Source organism: Sturnus vulgaris, chromosome 15 (assembly GCF_052056855.1).
Source record: "Sturnus vulgaris isolate bStuVul1 chromosome 15, bStuVul1.hap1, whole genome shotgun sequence".
Taxonomy (NCBI): domain Eukaryota; kingdom Metazoa; phylum Chordata; class Aves; order Passeriformes; family Sturnidae; genus Sturnus; species Sturnus vulgaris.
In genome coordinates, this window is record NC_142257.1 from 16,713,567 (window position 1) to 16,728,693 (window position 15,127).

Here is a 15,127-nt window from a genome sequence, read left to right on the forward strand (position 1 = left end):
AACTTTTAAAGATAACTACCAAACCTTTTCTTTGTGAGATGGCTGGAAATTTCCTTCTAAATTAATTCCACATTTTCCAATTTGACAGATGTTTGAAATACCTTGCAAAGTTATTGTGGGGTTCAGAGAAAACAAAACGTGTCTCATAAGAATAATTTTTGCATCTTTGAAATGTTTCCATATTATTTTACTTTAGAGAGAGACTACTTTGTCTCATAGAGTTTTAAAGTCAGCTTTGGGGCTTAAAATCTTGTGAGCCTTAATATGAATATGCTTTTGAAAGGGAAAGGATCCCGTTTTTTAGGTGACTCTGAGGATGGAAGGAAAAGTATTTTATAAATAAGGAGATTGAGCGTGTAGGGTTGTGTCTCTGACAAAGGTGGCACTGAACTTGGAGCTATTAAATGAAATAAGAGACCATTTAGGAATAAGCCCTCATTTTTCTCCCCACAATCTAAAACAATTTGAGACATTTTCCATTTCACTGCTGTAATTGACACATACAGAGTGTGTGCCCTGCACGTCAAGAAACACAACTTCCCAAGGGGCTGAGAACTCCACACTGGTCAAAATAATCTCTTAAAATATTTGGTGAGAGAGTTTGGAGCTGGTTTTCGGGGCAGGAACAGCGTTTGTGCCGATGGGCAGGGCTCGGGGCTGGCTGCAGAATGGAGCTGGTGTGTGCAGCAGGGCCAGCTGTGCTCACTCTCACCCTCCAAGGGATGGGCAAGGGCCACAGGAATAAACAACAGCAGGACCAGCTGTGGGAATCGCTGCCTTGGGACGGTCGGGACAAACTCAGGCGCTCGCTTTATTCCAGTCTTAAAGTTTGCAGTTTATTTCGTAGGGTGTGGGTTTATATCAGGCCCTGCTGGGAACTGCAGCCACAGCTCAGAGCAGGGTGGAGAGAGGGACAGAGTGAGAGTAAAATAAGAGAACTAAAGAGAGCTTAAGAAATTAAGAACGAAGAGAGTAAGAGCATAAGAGAGCGATTTTCCCGTTTACAGTACATTAAATCTTCTTCTATGTTGAATATTCTAATTCCCACTAACCAATCTAATACAAGATACAAATTCTTTAACATTTGCATGCAACCTATAGGAATCACTATATTACCATGTTTTACTGCTTTTCTTATCTCTAAATTTTATCTGGGACCCTTCCTGCCATGCCTAGGGAGGATGTCTGTTTGCTCTTTGGTATTGGCAGCATCTAACATTATCTAAACAAAGGGGCCTTCAGGCATTCAGTTGCTTTCAGCCACACAATCGAAAATAGCTATAATTTCTATTTCACTTATATTTTCCATACTCTCAAAGTCCTTTGCTAGGCACTCGTATTTATAAGGTTTTCCTAATTCATCCTTCCCAACAATCAGCTACAAATCATAGAGGGTGCTTGGAAATGGTCTTTATTATGGGAAATGTCTGTGGTTCTGGGTGTGGGTTTGCGTGCTGGGATCTGGTTTTGGGATCTGAGATTTGGGATATTTTCACACCAGAGTTTTCCAGGCTACAAAGGACAGAGGCCATTTCAGTTCTGACAGAACATTTTGTTCCCAGGCTGTGTAGTGGGGGTTCCCAACCCAGGCTTGTATTGCACCAAACAAAATGAAGAGCCCTGTCCCGTGTTTAGCTCCATCCTTTGAATCACCACTGAATAAATTTCCCATTTCCTTCTGCTCTCTCACTGAGCCCTACCACTGCTTTTAGCCACAGCTGCATTTTTAAGTGTTTAAAGCTGCTGCTGACTGCCTAAAAGCTTCTGAAAATTGTGTTTCCTTCCTTATATTTGTGTTTCCTAGGGAAGTTTCTCTATTCCCTTTCCATTTCTAGCGTGTGAGAAGTGCTTGTTTTTGATTGTAGAACAAATAGTTTGCTTTCAGGAATTAAGGGTTGTGCACTGTAAGCACAGAGGCTTTTTGTCTGCTTCAAGTACAGACTCAGTACTATCAGCTGCTATTTAGGGATGTATCCTTTCCTTCTTTCATGTGGAGAGCTCTTCACAAATGACACTGGAATTTCATACAAATGATTGTTGAATTAGTACCCGAAGAAGAGGCAGGAGATGCCTTTTGAAGTGGTGCTCAAATGCAGTGTAATTACATCGGTGCCTGTAGCTCCAGTTTGTGGACATCCACCAGCATGTAACGTGTTCCCCCAGTCCTGCTTTGCTTCAGGGATTAATGTTGTTGGCTAATGAATCTCATGTGAATCTTTTTTTAGCAATATTTATTCAGCTGCTCTGTTATTAAGAGCAAGTGTGTAGTAGTGGTTATTAAAATTCATCTTTCTTGCTTTTCTGCTAATTGCATAATACTAACGATGTACATCTCTGCATAATATAAAAATCTCATATTGCTTGCATCATTTGGTTTTATAAATTATTCTGCATTATGCATCATTTAATATTATTCCTGCTTTCCTCAAAATTATTATAATTTCCTTATATTCAATTTACAGCTGTGGAACAACTATTTTCACTTGGCTGTGGCTTTTATTACCCAAGATTCACTACAGCTAGAAAACTTTTCCCATGCAAAATACAACAAAATCCAGAACAAGTAAGCAAAATAGATCCTTTCTCTTACATCCTTAATTTTGTAGTAAAGTGATAAAAAAGGTAACATAAAAATGCTTTTCCTATTCCTTTCCTCCCAGATATGGAGATATGAGGCGTTTAATTGGCTTTGCTATCCGTGACATGTGGTACAAACTTGGTGAGTAACAAACTGAGCTGCACTGCCTCTGAATCTGTCACTTAATGTTTGTTCCATTGAAAAATACCTGACATGAAGTGCTTTTGTAAATATTTCTGCTATTTGAACTTCAAATACGTTTTCTCTCTTGTGATAAGCTTGGAGCTGATATGAGATACAGCTGGACCACGGCCAGGTTTGTATTTAAAAGACAACTCACAACCTTCTCCCAGGCTTCAAACATGACTGAAATCAGATTCCAGAACCTTATTTTGCAGGATTGAGACTGGATTCATTTTCCCTGAGAAGGTCACTGCTCAGCCTGAACCTATGATTCTGCAAATTAGGAGGCTTGGATTTGGAATGTGTTTGGATTAAAATTCCAAAAACATTTTTATATTTGTCATACTGCCACGTTCTGCTGCTCCTCTTCTGAGAGTTTCTCACTAACTCCTTTGGGATCATTTCCTATTAACTGAACTTAGGTAGAATATTCTTTTTATCTTGGAAAATTTTTGTGTGGCATCTGCATTAAAAACTCACAGGGCATGCACCAGAGAGGAACATCAGACTCAGAACACTCCTCGGTTTGGAGCAAGTCTCACATTTGTTGATGAGAAGGTTTTTGTCTCCTTACAAGCTTCAGGCAGCACTGACACCTCACAGCTCTTTTTTCTGCTCTTCTCCATTCATCAGGGACCTGCCAAGTGTTCTGCAGATTTGGGTTTTTTGGCAGCTGATGTAACCCTGGTGCTACAAGAAAATTCCCTGTGGGTCCAGCAGCTGAGTTCTGTGGGTGCTGTTTCTGGTGCTGCTGCTGGTTTTGATGCATTGGGTGGTTTTCACTCATTGTTGCAATGTCTGATTTAATCCTATAAACCACAAATGGTTTTCTCCTTCATGGAAAGGTTGCTCCATGTGACATTACCATGTCCTGCTCTCCTGCTGGTAGAATCTGGGAGAGCTTTAGGGTAATTTATTCCTTTCTGCTCTAAATATTTGTCAGAAGATGTCAAAACCTGAAAAATCGAATTCTTCATTGAAAATATCAAGTCCTCTGGCATTCCTCCTTTTTCCTGGCACTGCATTTTGGCACCTTAAAAGGAGACAATATCCATTCACATGCCCCCAGCTTTTTAGAAGAAATTAAGTGACTGAGTTGTAAGACTTGACCAACACAGATGGCTTAAACACTATTTTAAAGGAGTGCAGCTCCTAGATGTCTTCCTAAAAATATTTGGTTTGCTCCTCAAATATTCAATTTTTGGTTTTGTTTCAGGCCATAATAAAATTTGCTTTATTCCGGGGATGGTTGGGCCCATCTTGGAAATGACTCTTATTCCAGAAGTTGAACTACGAAAAGCCACCATCCCAATTTTCTTTGACATGATGCTGTGTGAATATCAGAGGACAGGAGAATTCAAAAAGGTAATTACAAATGAAAATGCCTTTAAATGTCGTGTCCCAAGTATTTCTGGTAAATGTTTGTCAAGTGAGCTTTTCTGCTCACACAAAATGAAATCCCAAATATTAAGAACTGAAGAAACAGCAAGTGTGGGATCTCCAGAGTGACTTAGCTCAACTTAGGCAAAACTGGTTGCAATGACAGCAACAAATAGATGGAATAGCAAAGAGGGGCCCAGGGAGATTGCAGGATCTTAATCCAAATTTTCAGGATTTTACTGGAAAAGGTTCTGAGCAGCAAGACTTACATTGAAGTCAGCCCTTCATTAAGTAGGAGATGCAGTTAAATGACCTCTAGGGAATCCTCTGTAATCTAAATATTTCCTTATCCCCTTTCCTTGTGACATAGATATTGGTAAGCCAAAACTTCCAGGTTTTACTACAGAGTATCTGACAGGAGTAGCAGTGAATAGTTAAATATATGTTATCAGATTTATCAGGAAACTGTAAATTTTCTAAATGTTTGTTGTGAGGAAAAATAATCACTGTGATGGACTGAAATTCCTGGAGTGTTTTTGGCAATCATTTTGAAATGGAAAAAGAATTTTTAAGTCGCTACTATGAAATATTTTTGATGGATGGAACAGAAATGGGAATGTGGGGCAGGGCATTATGGATTGTAATCTAAATTTCCTGCCACTGCTCGCTGTGTCTGCCTGGGCAGTGGAATATCCATCCCTGTCTGACATCTCCATTCTCCTCCAGCTCTCTGGGCATGGACCCACCTTGTTCTGTGTTTGCACTCTGCCTCCCCCAGTAAATTATAAACTGGATATTCAGCTTTGTAGTTGCACAAATAATTAATTCAGGACAATCTGTGTAAGCGAAAATGACAAACAAAAAGGCATCATTTTAGACACATGTAAATATAAATATCTCGTCTGCCCAGCTATGTTTAATACTTTAAATCATTTGGGGCATTTCTGTGTCAATGAAGTGTGGAACAAATGAGCAGATGGAATTTCCATTTTGGTCTGTATTCCATAGTGCAAAGCTTTTGGTTCAAGGCCAAGATTAAAAACCACTTTGTTACTGTGCATCTGTTCCCTCCGTGTCCTGGTAGTCCTATATTTGCCTTCTTAAAAATGTTTTCCTGCTCACGGCTTATTCCTCATCTCCTGGGAGGGACACACGGATCTGTAGAGCCCAGGAATCCCAAAAAGCCATCAGTCATCCTGCCTGATTAACAGGAGCAGCAGCTTGGGAGCCCCACTGAATCACTTCTCCTGCCAGAAAAATAAGTTTCAGGTGGTATTTTACAGTGCCAAGGAACAAGGACATTGGGTTTATTGCAGCTTAAGGAAAAGGGGGATTTTTCATCAGATGGTGCAAAAACTATTTCATAATTGAGCAGCTGAGTCTCATTGGACTCTAATGTTCTGCTTTAGGAATTGTGATCATTTGCTCATCAAGAATCGTGGGGTTTATCCTCTCTGTTGCTATGCATGAGGTAATTAAGATTAAAAAACTTGCCCTTTGTAAGTTTAGCCATTCTGGTAAGTTTTTTAGAATACATATTTTAAAGGAAAGGCACATTAAGTTTTATGTTTTAGAATTGTTACCACCTTAATTTAAAAGGAGCAAATAAGTTATATGAATGGATAATTATTGGATGCACAAACACATAAACTCCAGGTTTTGGTAGTGGGCAATTTTCATTTGCAAATTGACATTTAGTAGTATAAAGGATTTTTTTTAAAGCTTTCTTATAAAATTTTGAGAATGACAACATGTTATTTCAGGAGTGCCTTGGGCAATCAGGAGCCCAGAATGACATTCACTTAAAACATAATTTTGTGGAACTTTAAAAATAAATAATTTATTTCTAATCTAATCTTCTCTAATGAGAGAAAGGGGGGGGGAAAGCACAAAGAGAAACATCTTTATGAGCTGAGTCTGTAGCAGCACAGGAACCAGAGCTTGTCTGGTACCTCCCACACGATTTAATAACCTTTCCCAAAAATCCTGTGTCTGTTAACATCCCTGGAGCTGTGCTGGGACAGGGCTCTGTTCTGGGGGCACAGGGGATGTGCTGGGGCTGGGGGCTGTGTCCTGCTGTGTGCACACAGCATACAGGCAGTAAGATATAAATCATTCAAATTTATCAAGCAAGAATTTTATATTTTATTTTATTTTATTTTATTTAGCTATTTCTAGGAAATCATCTAATCCCAGAGAAAACAAAATTCCACCTGTGTCTGTCTCAAGAATGAATTGCTCTACAAATATATTTAATGGCTTGGAATCTGTATGTAGGTGTAGGACACAGTAAGACATTTTCTTGCAATCCTTTCCTCTACTTAGCACATGTAATTTCCATTCACCAGAGCAGTGTTACATAAGCTCGTAATTTTAACTCTAATTGAAGATGTAGAGAGGGAACCATTAATATCTACTAATTTTTGCTATCAAAGCTCTGCCTATCATGAGCTCAGAGAACTGGGAATCTTGGAAAGCCAATTTATTCATCTCTCAGTGTCTGTGGGTAGACTCAGCCCTGTAAATAGATCCCTTTCTCCTTCAAATAAAAAGAGAAGCTCTTTGCTTATGTCTTAGACACACGGGGTTAAAAAGTCCCATCCTCCAAATGCTGATATGCCACGTTGCCTTTCCTTGAAAGATCAGGTTGTGCATTTTATGAAGACTTCCCAAAGGAAGACACATCATCAAGAGACCTCGTCCTGCTTGTTCTAACTGTGATGTGAGGCCAGGAAATAGAAAATGCTTGCTTTAAAAAAAAAAAAAAAAAAGAAAGAAAGAAAGAAAGAAAAAAAATAAACAAACAAACGAACAAGGAAAATTAGCTCTTTGCAGAGTAAATGAAAATATCATTTAGATAAACATGGATCTGAGTTACATTGCAGATTTAACTTGGCTTAGGAAAGATTAATTCATCCGTGTTTATATTTTTGTTCAAATAAATCATTCTGTTTGTGTTTGGTATTTTCAGTTCAGTATCTCTCGTGGGTTCTGCCAATTGCTGGAGCCATCTGGGGGAGTTTTCTGTGTTTGCTTTCCTTCCTGGCTGCTGTGGGACTGTGTCAGGGAGCAGCTCTGGCTGCTGCTGTGTGCCTGGGCTGCCAGGCTGGTGGTGAGAGGACAGACCCTGGTTCTGGGGCAGTGTCCTGTGGGCTGAGCTCTCACACTGACACAGGGACTGAGGTGTCCTCAGCAGCTCCTCTGGCACAGATTTACCTGCTGCAAACAGCCTCGTTTCTTCCTCTCCCTTTTGGGACCTTGTTGTGTGTAGGGGTTTCAGGAGGATGTGATCTCAGCAGCAAGGGCTGAGTTTTCCAGCCTGGTGCTTCAGAGATCCACGTGGAAAACATGGATGTGTTTTGTGCTCAGGGCTGGGGAGATTCCTGCATCTTTAGATGAAGCAGGTGGGTCTAAAGCTAAACTTTAAACTTGGGTGCCAGTGACAATTAGGCACACTCTGTTTAAGTGAGAGGAAAGAGACACTTTCCAGAGCTTAATTTTGTTGTGCAGAAACATGAAAACTTTATTCTATAACTCTGCCAACTTTTTAAATTTTTTTTGATCCAAGCAACTGATTTTTTTCTCTTCTTACAGCTTGTTGAGAATCTGAAGGAAAGATGCTTAGGAAGAGTTTTTTTGTTCAGATCCAGCAATGTGAAATTATTGCCTCTTTGAGAAGTAATCAATTCTCTACCGGCTGAATAAGTGCTAGGAAGGATTTAAGAGGTGGATGTAACTGGTGCTTGACCTGCACTATATTCACAGATTTGTCTTACTGCAGTAAGCCCACAGAAAATGGCTGGATTGGATGTTTTTGCTCAATGTTTCCTTGTCTTGAAACTGCCATGCACCTGTGTTACCCACATTAAATACCAATACACATCCTGCTTGCATATAAAAATTAATTCAGAGCCCTTTAAACATCTATTTCAGCCAGGATGAGACAGAGTAATTTTATTGTTTTCTGTTAACCTATTTTTCAATGATAGCTCTTTATTCTCTAATAGTAATACAGTGTGTACTCTTCAACAGGCAGTCTTTCATTTGTATTCTAATTACAGAGAAAGAATTAATATTAGAGCAGAAAAACCTGCAAGTAACAAAGTGGTGGAAATGGCTCCTTCCTCCCTGCCCCTTTCCTCAGCAGATTGTACCTGCACTGCCACTGCTCTGAGCCCAGGTTTTGCTCTTGCTGTGAGCAGTGGAGAGGTTTGGCTGCCCAAGATGCTGTTCCAGAGCTCCTGGAAAGAAGCAGCAGCAGCTTCAGTTTCTGCCTCAAGGGCAGTTTGCAGGATCAGGGTGGCCAGCAGATCTGGGCTGGACACTGGGAGAAAGAAGGGAAAGTTTGGCCTTTGTTCTTGAAAAATGATGAATCATTTTTCTGGGTGGAGAGTTTGAATCATGACCCACTTGAAGGAAGTACATCTAGTAACGTATTTTCATTTAGAATGTCATGTTCTTTAAAACTGAAAGAATTTGTGACCTGCTTTGTGCTCTAAGAGGAAGGAATGTTTTCCTCTGTGTAGCCCTGGCTTGGCTTCTTCAGCTCAGAGCTGAATATTTTGATGAGCATATATTGAAATGAGGTAAAATATTTTGCACTGCAGTTATCTGAAAGTACCATATCTGAAATACTACAGTAATTCTTTGTACCATGAGAGGCTTCCAGTTCTCTGATGGGATGATCTGGATCCCAGCCTGCCAAAGCTCTCAATTACACAGAAACACTCCAGGGAGAAACAGAATTATTCGTGTACTGACAATTGTGTGAAATTTTGTATCAAAGGAGAACGTGAAAACTTGCTGCATTAGCACAGTAATGAATTCTGTCATTTTTACAGTGGTTTTGATAATTAGATCTATGTAAAGCAGCTGAGCTTTATTTCAATGTAGGTCTCCACTAATGCTCTCCCTGTGCCTCTCGATGTGTTAATGGCTTGTCAAGAAGCCTGAGGAAGATCTTTCCTACATCTTCTGAACAGGGTGCAGGTGTTTGCATGAGGACAAAGATTGTCTGTAGCTACAACAGACCCTGAGCTTGTGTCCCACGTGTGCAGGGGAAACTTTGTGAAAATCTGTGTCCAGCCCAGACCAGAATATGCCCAAGCATTTAACCCTTTGGAATATGTGACATAATTATACAAAGGTACATTTTTGATGCCATGTGTGTTGACCTCTGGATAGCTGATCAGTGTTCTGATTTTTCTTTCTTTATTAGTTTGAAAACGAAATCATTTTGAAGTTGGATCATGAGGTGGAAGGAGGACGAGGGGATGAACACTACATGCAGTTGTTTGAGTCCATGTAAGTAGTGCATGAGAATAAGTAGAACAAATGCCTTCAGGATGTGTTTCTGTCTTATTGTTCCCAGTTCTCAACTTGGTAGCCTTACCTAAAATAGAATCTTAGCAACTTTTTTCATGAAGGGACTGGAAATACCATAATGCTTCACTACACCTGCTCGGCACTGCAGTTTTGCTCATTGAAATGATTTTCCTGGTTGCTTTTTTGTTGTTTTGTGCTTCAGATAAATTATGAAGTTATACCTAACCTGCATTTTTGCATATCTAGATTGGACTCCAAGAGATTATTCAGACAAGTCTGAATTTAAATAAGACTTTGTGATGTCATATGCATATTTTACTTCCTCAAAGCCTGCTACCCTGTATGGGCTGTATTTCTGGGTGGGGGTAGCAATCTTTTCAAAGTCACATCTTTCATCAGATGAACCATGAAGGCTTTGGGTACACACACAGGGGACATAAAAAATCATTTATTCTGTTTCTTTTTGCAGCAGCTTTTATCAAATTCGAATGTTGCTGTCTAGTTTCCGTCAGGATTTCCCTTAGGATAACAACCCCAGTATTTCAGTTTATCATATGGAATGTTTTCTGGACATCCCTACAATGTCTCCATCTAGTTTGAAATACTACATTGCCTTCAATCTGGAGAGAGTTTTCAAACTGAGACTTTATCTATGCAAAGAGCAAAGCTTCCCTCAGATCCTGTGTATGTGACCCTTTGAAGTTCACTCTTTCTGAGCTGTGTAACATTATTTGCTTGCCTCGTTTGCACTTTGCTCTTTCATTCCAGTGCTTTTCTTGGAAAGTGGCACTGTGCAGTCCAAGCCCATCTTTGAGCAGTGCAGTCAAGGAGTGTCATCAAACACGCACTGAGCTTTTGATCTGCTGCCTTTGCAGAGCCCCCTTCTTGCTCTGACATTTCTGGTTTTTCCCCTTGGTACTGTCCCACTTTCTAGCAGGCCTCAAGTTCAAAGTTTCCACATTTCTAAAGATAACAATCCATGCTATCTCCAGATTTTGTTCAGTGACACCTGTAGATGGAGTGTTGAAGCAGAGGCTGGTGACCTGTTCTCTCAGTTGGTTTGGTTTAAGTCTTCCCACATTTACACCTTTCAAAGCAGGGATTTGAAGCCTCTGTCCCCAGCTTCCTGTTCCAGCTGGAAAGAGACCCAATTAAATTTGCCTCCACATTTATTCATGTGGTCATTTTTTCATCAGCTGATCTCCTGTCTGCACTGCTGCCCAGTTCCAGGTGTCACCTGAAGGCAGGTATTTCACTCAGTGATTTCTGTGTTGCTGCTCACCTCTGCAGCCAACATTTGCCCTCACTGGTGGTTGCTGGGAGCTTCTCCATGCCCGTAAAAATAAACTAAACAGGTTCAGCAGAAGTTGAACGAAGCACTGCCTTGCATTTGTCCCCAACCTAAATGTGAGTGAGGCCCAGGAGGGGTGTGAGCTGTCCTGGACAGTGCCCAGGGGAAGCTGGGGGGATTGGGGCAGGTGAGGGATTGTTCTCACCTGGCAGAGAAGACCAGGCTGCCCTGCCTGGGAAGTGCAGGAGAATCAGTGCAGCTCCATGAGCACAAGCTGTGCCATGCCCCTTGTCCTCAGGCTCAGAAAATGAGTTCTGGCACGTTTTAGTCCCTAATACAGGCACAACAGGAAATGGCACTTGGCAGCTTTCCAGTTCCCCATCATTGCAGTGGCCCATGCTATGCAGTTGTTTTTCTCCAGCTTTATTGCAAATCTTTTTTTTTTATTTAAAATTTTCTAATTTTTTCCAAGCTCTGTTTAAAAATTCAAAGGTTTCTTGCTCCCTCCTGGGGGTAAAAAAAAATCTTCTGAAGTTTTGTGGTCCTTTTTATTTGGATTATTCTATAAAGCTGAGCAATACAACTTCTTGAATCTTCCCTCAAGAGACAGGAATTCTTCTCTCCTGCTCTTTTTGTAGTTCTTTATGTGGACTCTGGTTCACCTTTCTTTAGTGACTGGAGTTATGTACTTCGTGCTGGGTGAGACCCAGCAATAGCTTGTGGTTTATGTGAATGTTTTTCTGCAGGTATTGGGAAGAAATGTGATGTCTTGGTGCCTCGTGTTCATTGTGCAGTCAGGGAACGTTCACAGCTCTGCCTTGTCTGCTGTTACTCCAGGGGAACCTGTACAGAAATCCATAACAGTCACTCCAATGGTGGCTGTACTTCCTTCATTAGTGTCTCACACTGTTTCTGATACTTGTAGATATAAAATAACATCATTTTCCTGTATAATATCCCAGTCTCCTCTGTGTTTCTGACACTTTGTTTCTTTCCCACAAACATCTTTTAATGTGCTCCAGCCTTTCCTGTCAGTTGTCAGCTCTTCAGCCCCTTTAGTGTTTCCATTTCATTTGCAGTGTATTTTATAAGCCATGTGGCAGTTATTGATTTAAATATTTCAGTTTCAGACCAGTCAGACAAGAGCAATTGGAGTATTCTGGTTTTATCTGCTGGCCTCTGTCCCTCCTGTCTTGTACAATATCAATGTTCTTTCAGACATCCACGTACACATTCCCTGTGTCAGGACAGTAACTCCACTGGAGCTGCACAGTCCAAGGAATAAAGTTTAGATGCTGCTTTTATTTTGCTTGAGTTGGAACTTTAATCCTGGGTATTCTGCAGAGGTTCCATTCTAGGCCAGAACTTCAAGGATTTCTTTGCAATTGAAGTCAATATGAATATGTATTTTCTGAAGAAGGTTCAAATAATTATGAGGAGTTTAAAAAAAATTGTTTTGCTATTAATTAAAACAGTATACTTTTTAATTAGAGTTTTAAAAAATATTACCTAAAGATTACTAATTTTTTTTTTTTTACCTGGGTGTCTGGAAAACAATGATGTAGAGCTCAATCAATAATTGAGCACTAAGAGGTCAAAACCTTCCCAGCTACCAACACAAAGCAGGACTGCCTTGGAGAAAATTAACTGCATCTCTGCTTGACCCAGTGCTTGTATTTATAATTACAGATGTGAAAATATATGTATGTATGTGTGTGTGTATATAAATATATATATTCTATACATAAAAAATGCAGTTTGTCAGAGAGGATCCCAGTGGAAAACCAGAATGTTAAGTAGAGGAAACAAAAGAAAAGCAAAGAAAGAAATTATTTCTCTTAAGCAAAGAAAGAAAATGCTCCTTAATGAGATGCAGGTAATCACTTAATGATGCTTAAACAGTTAAATGTTAAAAACAAAGCTCTGATAATAAAGGGAAATCTCTACTTCAGCACTTTTTAAAAACACTGTATGCTAATGTTTTGTTAATGTAAATTGAAACTGATCATCCCAAAATAAAAAATATCTTTCCTGTATTTTTCTCAGAAGAGATCAAGCTGCTCTTTTCAACTTGCAGAAAGTTGATCAGGGTTTTCTCATTTCTCAAAGTAAAATTACTCTGGTAATATCTTTTTTGGGCTAAAATTTTAATTTTTGTTGATTGGAACTTTTACAGGTAACAGTACAAAGAGAAGGAAAGCATTTTTGCATTTTATGCTGAGGAAAGGAAGGTGCAGTGTTGATTGCAATAGTGGGACATTTCAGAGACTCGAGCTTGTGATAGCACAGGTGCAGATTCCTCTGTCCTGGAGCTGTGGGTACACCCTTGAATTCAAAGTCGTTTTCAGACAAGAAAAGTAAATGTTTCTTTTATTTTTTTTCCATTTGATTTATATGCCATCTGTCTTCTGAAATCTAAATTACCAACTCACAGAGGGAACTTCCAGTGCATTCTGCAGTTGATTTAGGCTTAATCCAGTATTTGCCACCAGGACTATCCCAATATTTCTGCACTTGCAGCCTGACAGAGTGTGCCAAGCAGCACCCTGGCATCTGCAGCCTGGTGGAAAGCTTTGTGAGCCTGGTGAGGGGGCTGCTGGAGAGGCTGCTGGATTACCGTGCAGTGATGAGCGACGAGAGCAAGGACAACCGCATGAGCTGCACCGTGAACCTGCTGGTACCTCTGAGCTGGGGGAGGAGGGGAGGGCACTGGAGCCCTTGGTTAAACATCAAAGTCAGCCTTCAGCGGGGCAGGAGTGGGTGACAGTGTTCTGTAGTGATTTCAGCTCTGGGGCAAGAGATTTTTCTCTCTCTTTGCACAGATATTTGTGTAAGTGTGAGAGCAGCGCTCACCCATTTGCTTTGTGTGGTTTGTGTGCTTTATCCACTTTTATTCTGTGCATAAATAAGGAAGTTTGCTGTTCACATGCCTGTCCCTATTGACAGGATTAATGGGCTCTTGGCAGAGTCCAGCTGTGGTGAGGAGCTGACCCACTTGCTGCTTCAGCATCTCAATAGTTACAGTTTTCAAATGTGGGCAGGAAACCTTGGCACCTTTGCACTTGGGTGCCAAGAGGCTCTGATCTTGTCCTAGGCCACTCTGCCTTCTTTTCTATTCCTGCTTTGTAATGAGGATATCACATAGAGAGGTCCTTCCTCCAGGAAATTCCTCAAAGCTGAGGAGGAACCTCTGGACACTCACACACTCTTTGTTCCTCAATAATCACTGTGCAATGTGGTGACAATTTCTGCAGCTCTTCCAGAGACCGTTCTTGTCATACATTTTGCACAGCCTTAGCAGCTTGCATTCCTGAAAACATGTCATGGTGACAAAAAATGAATTTTATTCCTGGAACTGGCCCCTTTAGAAGTATTGCACACCAATGCTCCATAAGTACAGTGCTACACATCTGCTTCAATACATATCAGCTTCCACCAAGTATAGCTGGAGCATGTGCTTTATTCTCTTAATGATTTGGATAACCATATTTTCCTCTTCTCCAACAGAAAAACCTTCAGTAATGATCCCATTATGAACTAGAAGTATATGTATGTATAAAACCATACATATAACTAATAAAAATATTAATTTAAGAAGCAGTTCCAGGTTTAAACTTCAGTTAGTCTGCAAATAATCTACTTTTCATGCTGTCTATGCTTTCTAACTACCAAGGAAAGCAAAACCTCAGTCAATGTATATATATACATATATATATATATATATATATATATATTATTTTATTGAAAGACATTAGGAGGTAACTTTAAATATTTGTGTCCCTAGAATTTCTACAAGAACATTAACCGTGAAGAGATGTACATCAGGTATGGCAACCATTCTATTGGATCTCGTTTGCAGAGGGCAATTCATATTGTCTTGTGACTTCTGGTTTTATCTCTGTGCTTGGATTTCTGTATTTATTGTTACTTTACTATCCCAAATGGCTCTGTGGCAGCCCTGGCCTCATCTGCATTCTCACTCTGTTGTTAGCTTAGCCTTCAGCAACTGGGAATCTCTGCTGTGTATTCAGCAGCAGCATTTTTTTCCACAAGAATTAACTTTTAATTGTTCAAATCACTCAACATTCATTGTCTGCTGTTTAAAATTAAGAAACTGCAGATAGATTTGAGGTTTAAAGGGAGGGTGTATCACACATTTAGCATGGCAGGGAAAGCATTCTGGTTTTGTAGAATGGTCCAGTCTGCTGAGTCTCCTTCAGTATGAGCACTCCATGGGCAGGGTCACAGCTGAGACATTTTCTGTGGGAGCTGCAGCTACACAGGCAAATCCCTGCAGATGTGACCTAGCCTCTTGTCCCCAATGGTAAATTCCTGCAGATGTGGCATGGCCTCTTGTCCCAATGGCAAAT

At 40.3% G+C, this 15,127-nt stretch overlaps 1 protein-coding gene across 1 annotated transcript in view; it reads left to right on the forward strand.

The window, feature by feature from the left end:
- Positions 1-15,127, forward strand: part of DOCK2 (dedicator of cytokinesis 2) — a 156,640-nt gene that overhangs the window by 117,903 nt on the left and 23,610 nt on the right. Inside the window, exons 31-36 of the mRNA XM_014887685.2 lie at positions 2,463-2,563; positions 2,661-2,719; positions 3,978-4,126; positions 9,360-9,445; positions 13,278-13,434; positions 14,542-14,582. Of these exons, the coding sequence (XP_014743171.2) occupies positions 2,463-2,563; positions 2,661-2,719; positions 3,978-4,126; positions 9,360-9,445; positions 13,278-13,434; positions 14,542-14,582 (593 nt within the window). The remainder of the gene's footprint in view (positions 1-2,462; positions 2,564-2,660; positions 2,720-3,977; positions 4,127-9,359; positions 9,446-13,277; positions 13,435-14,541; positions 14,583-15,127) is intronic.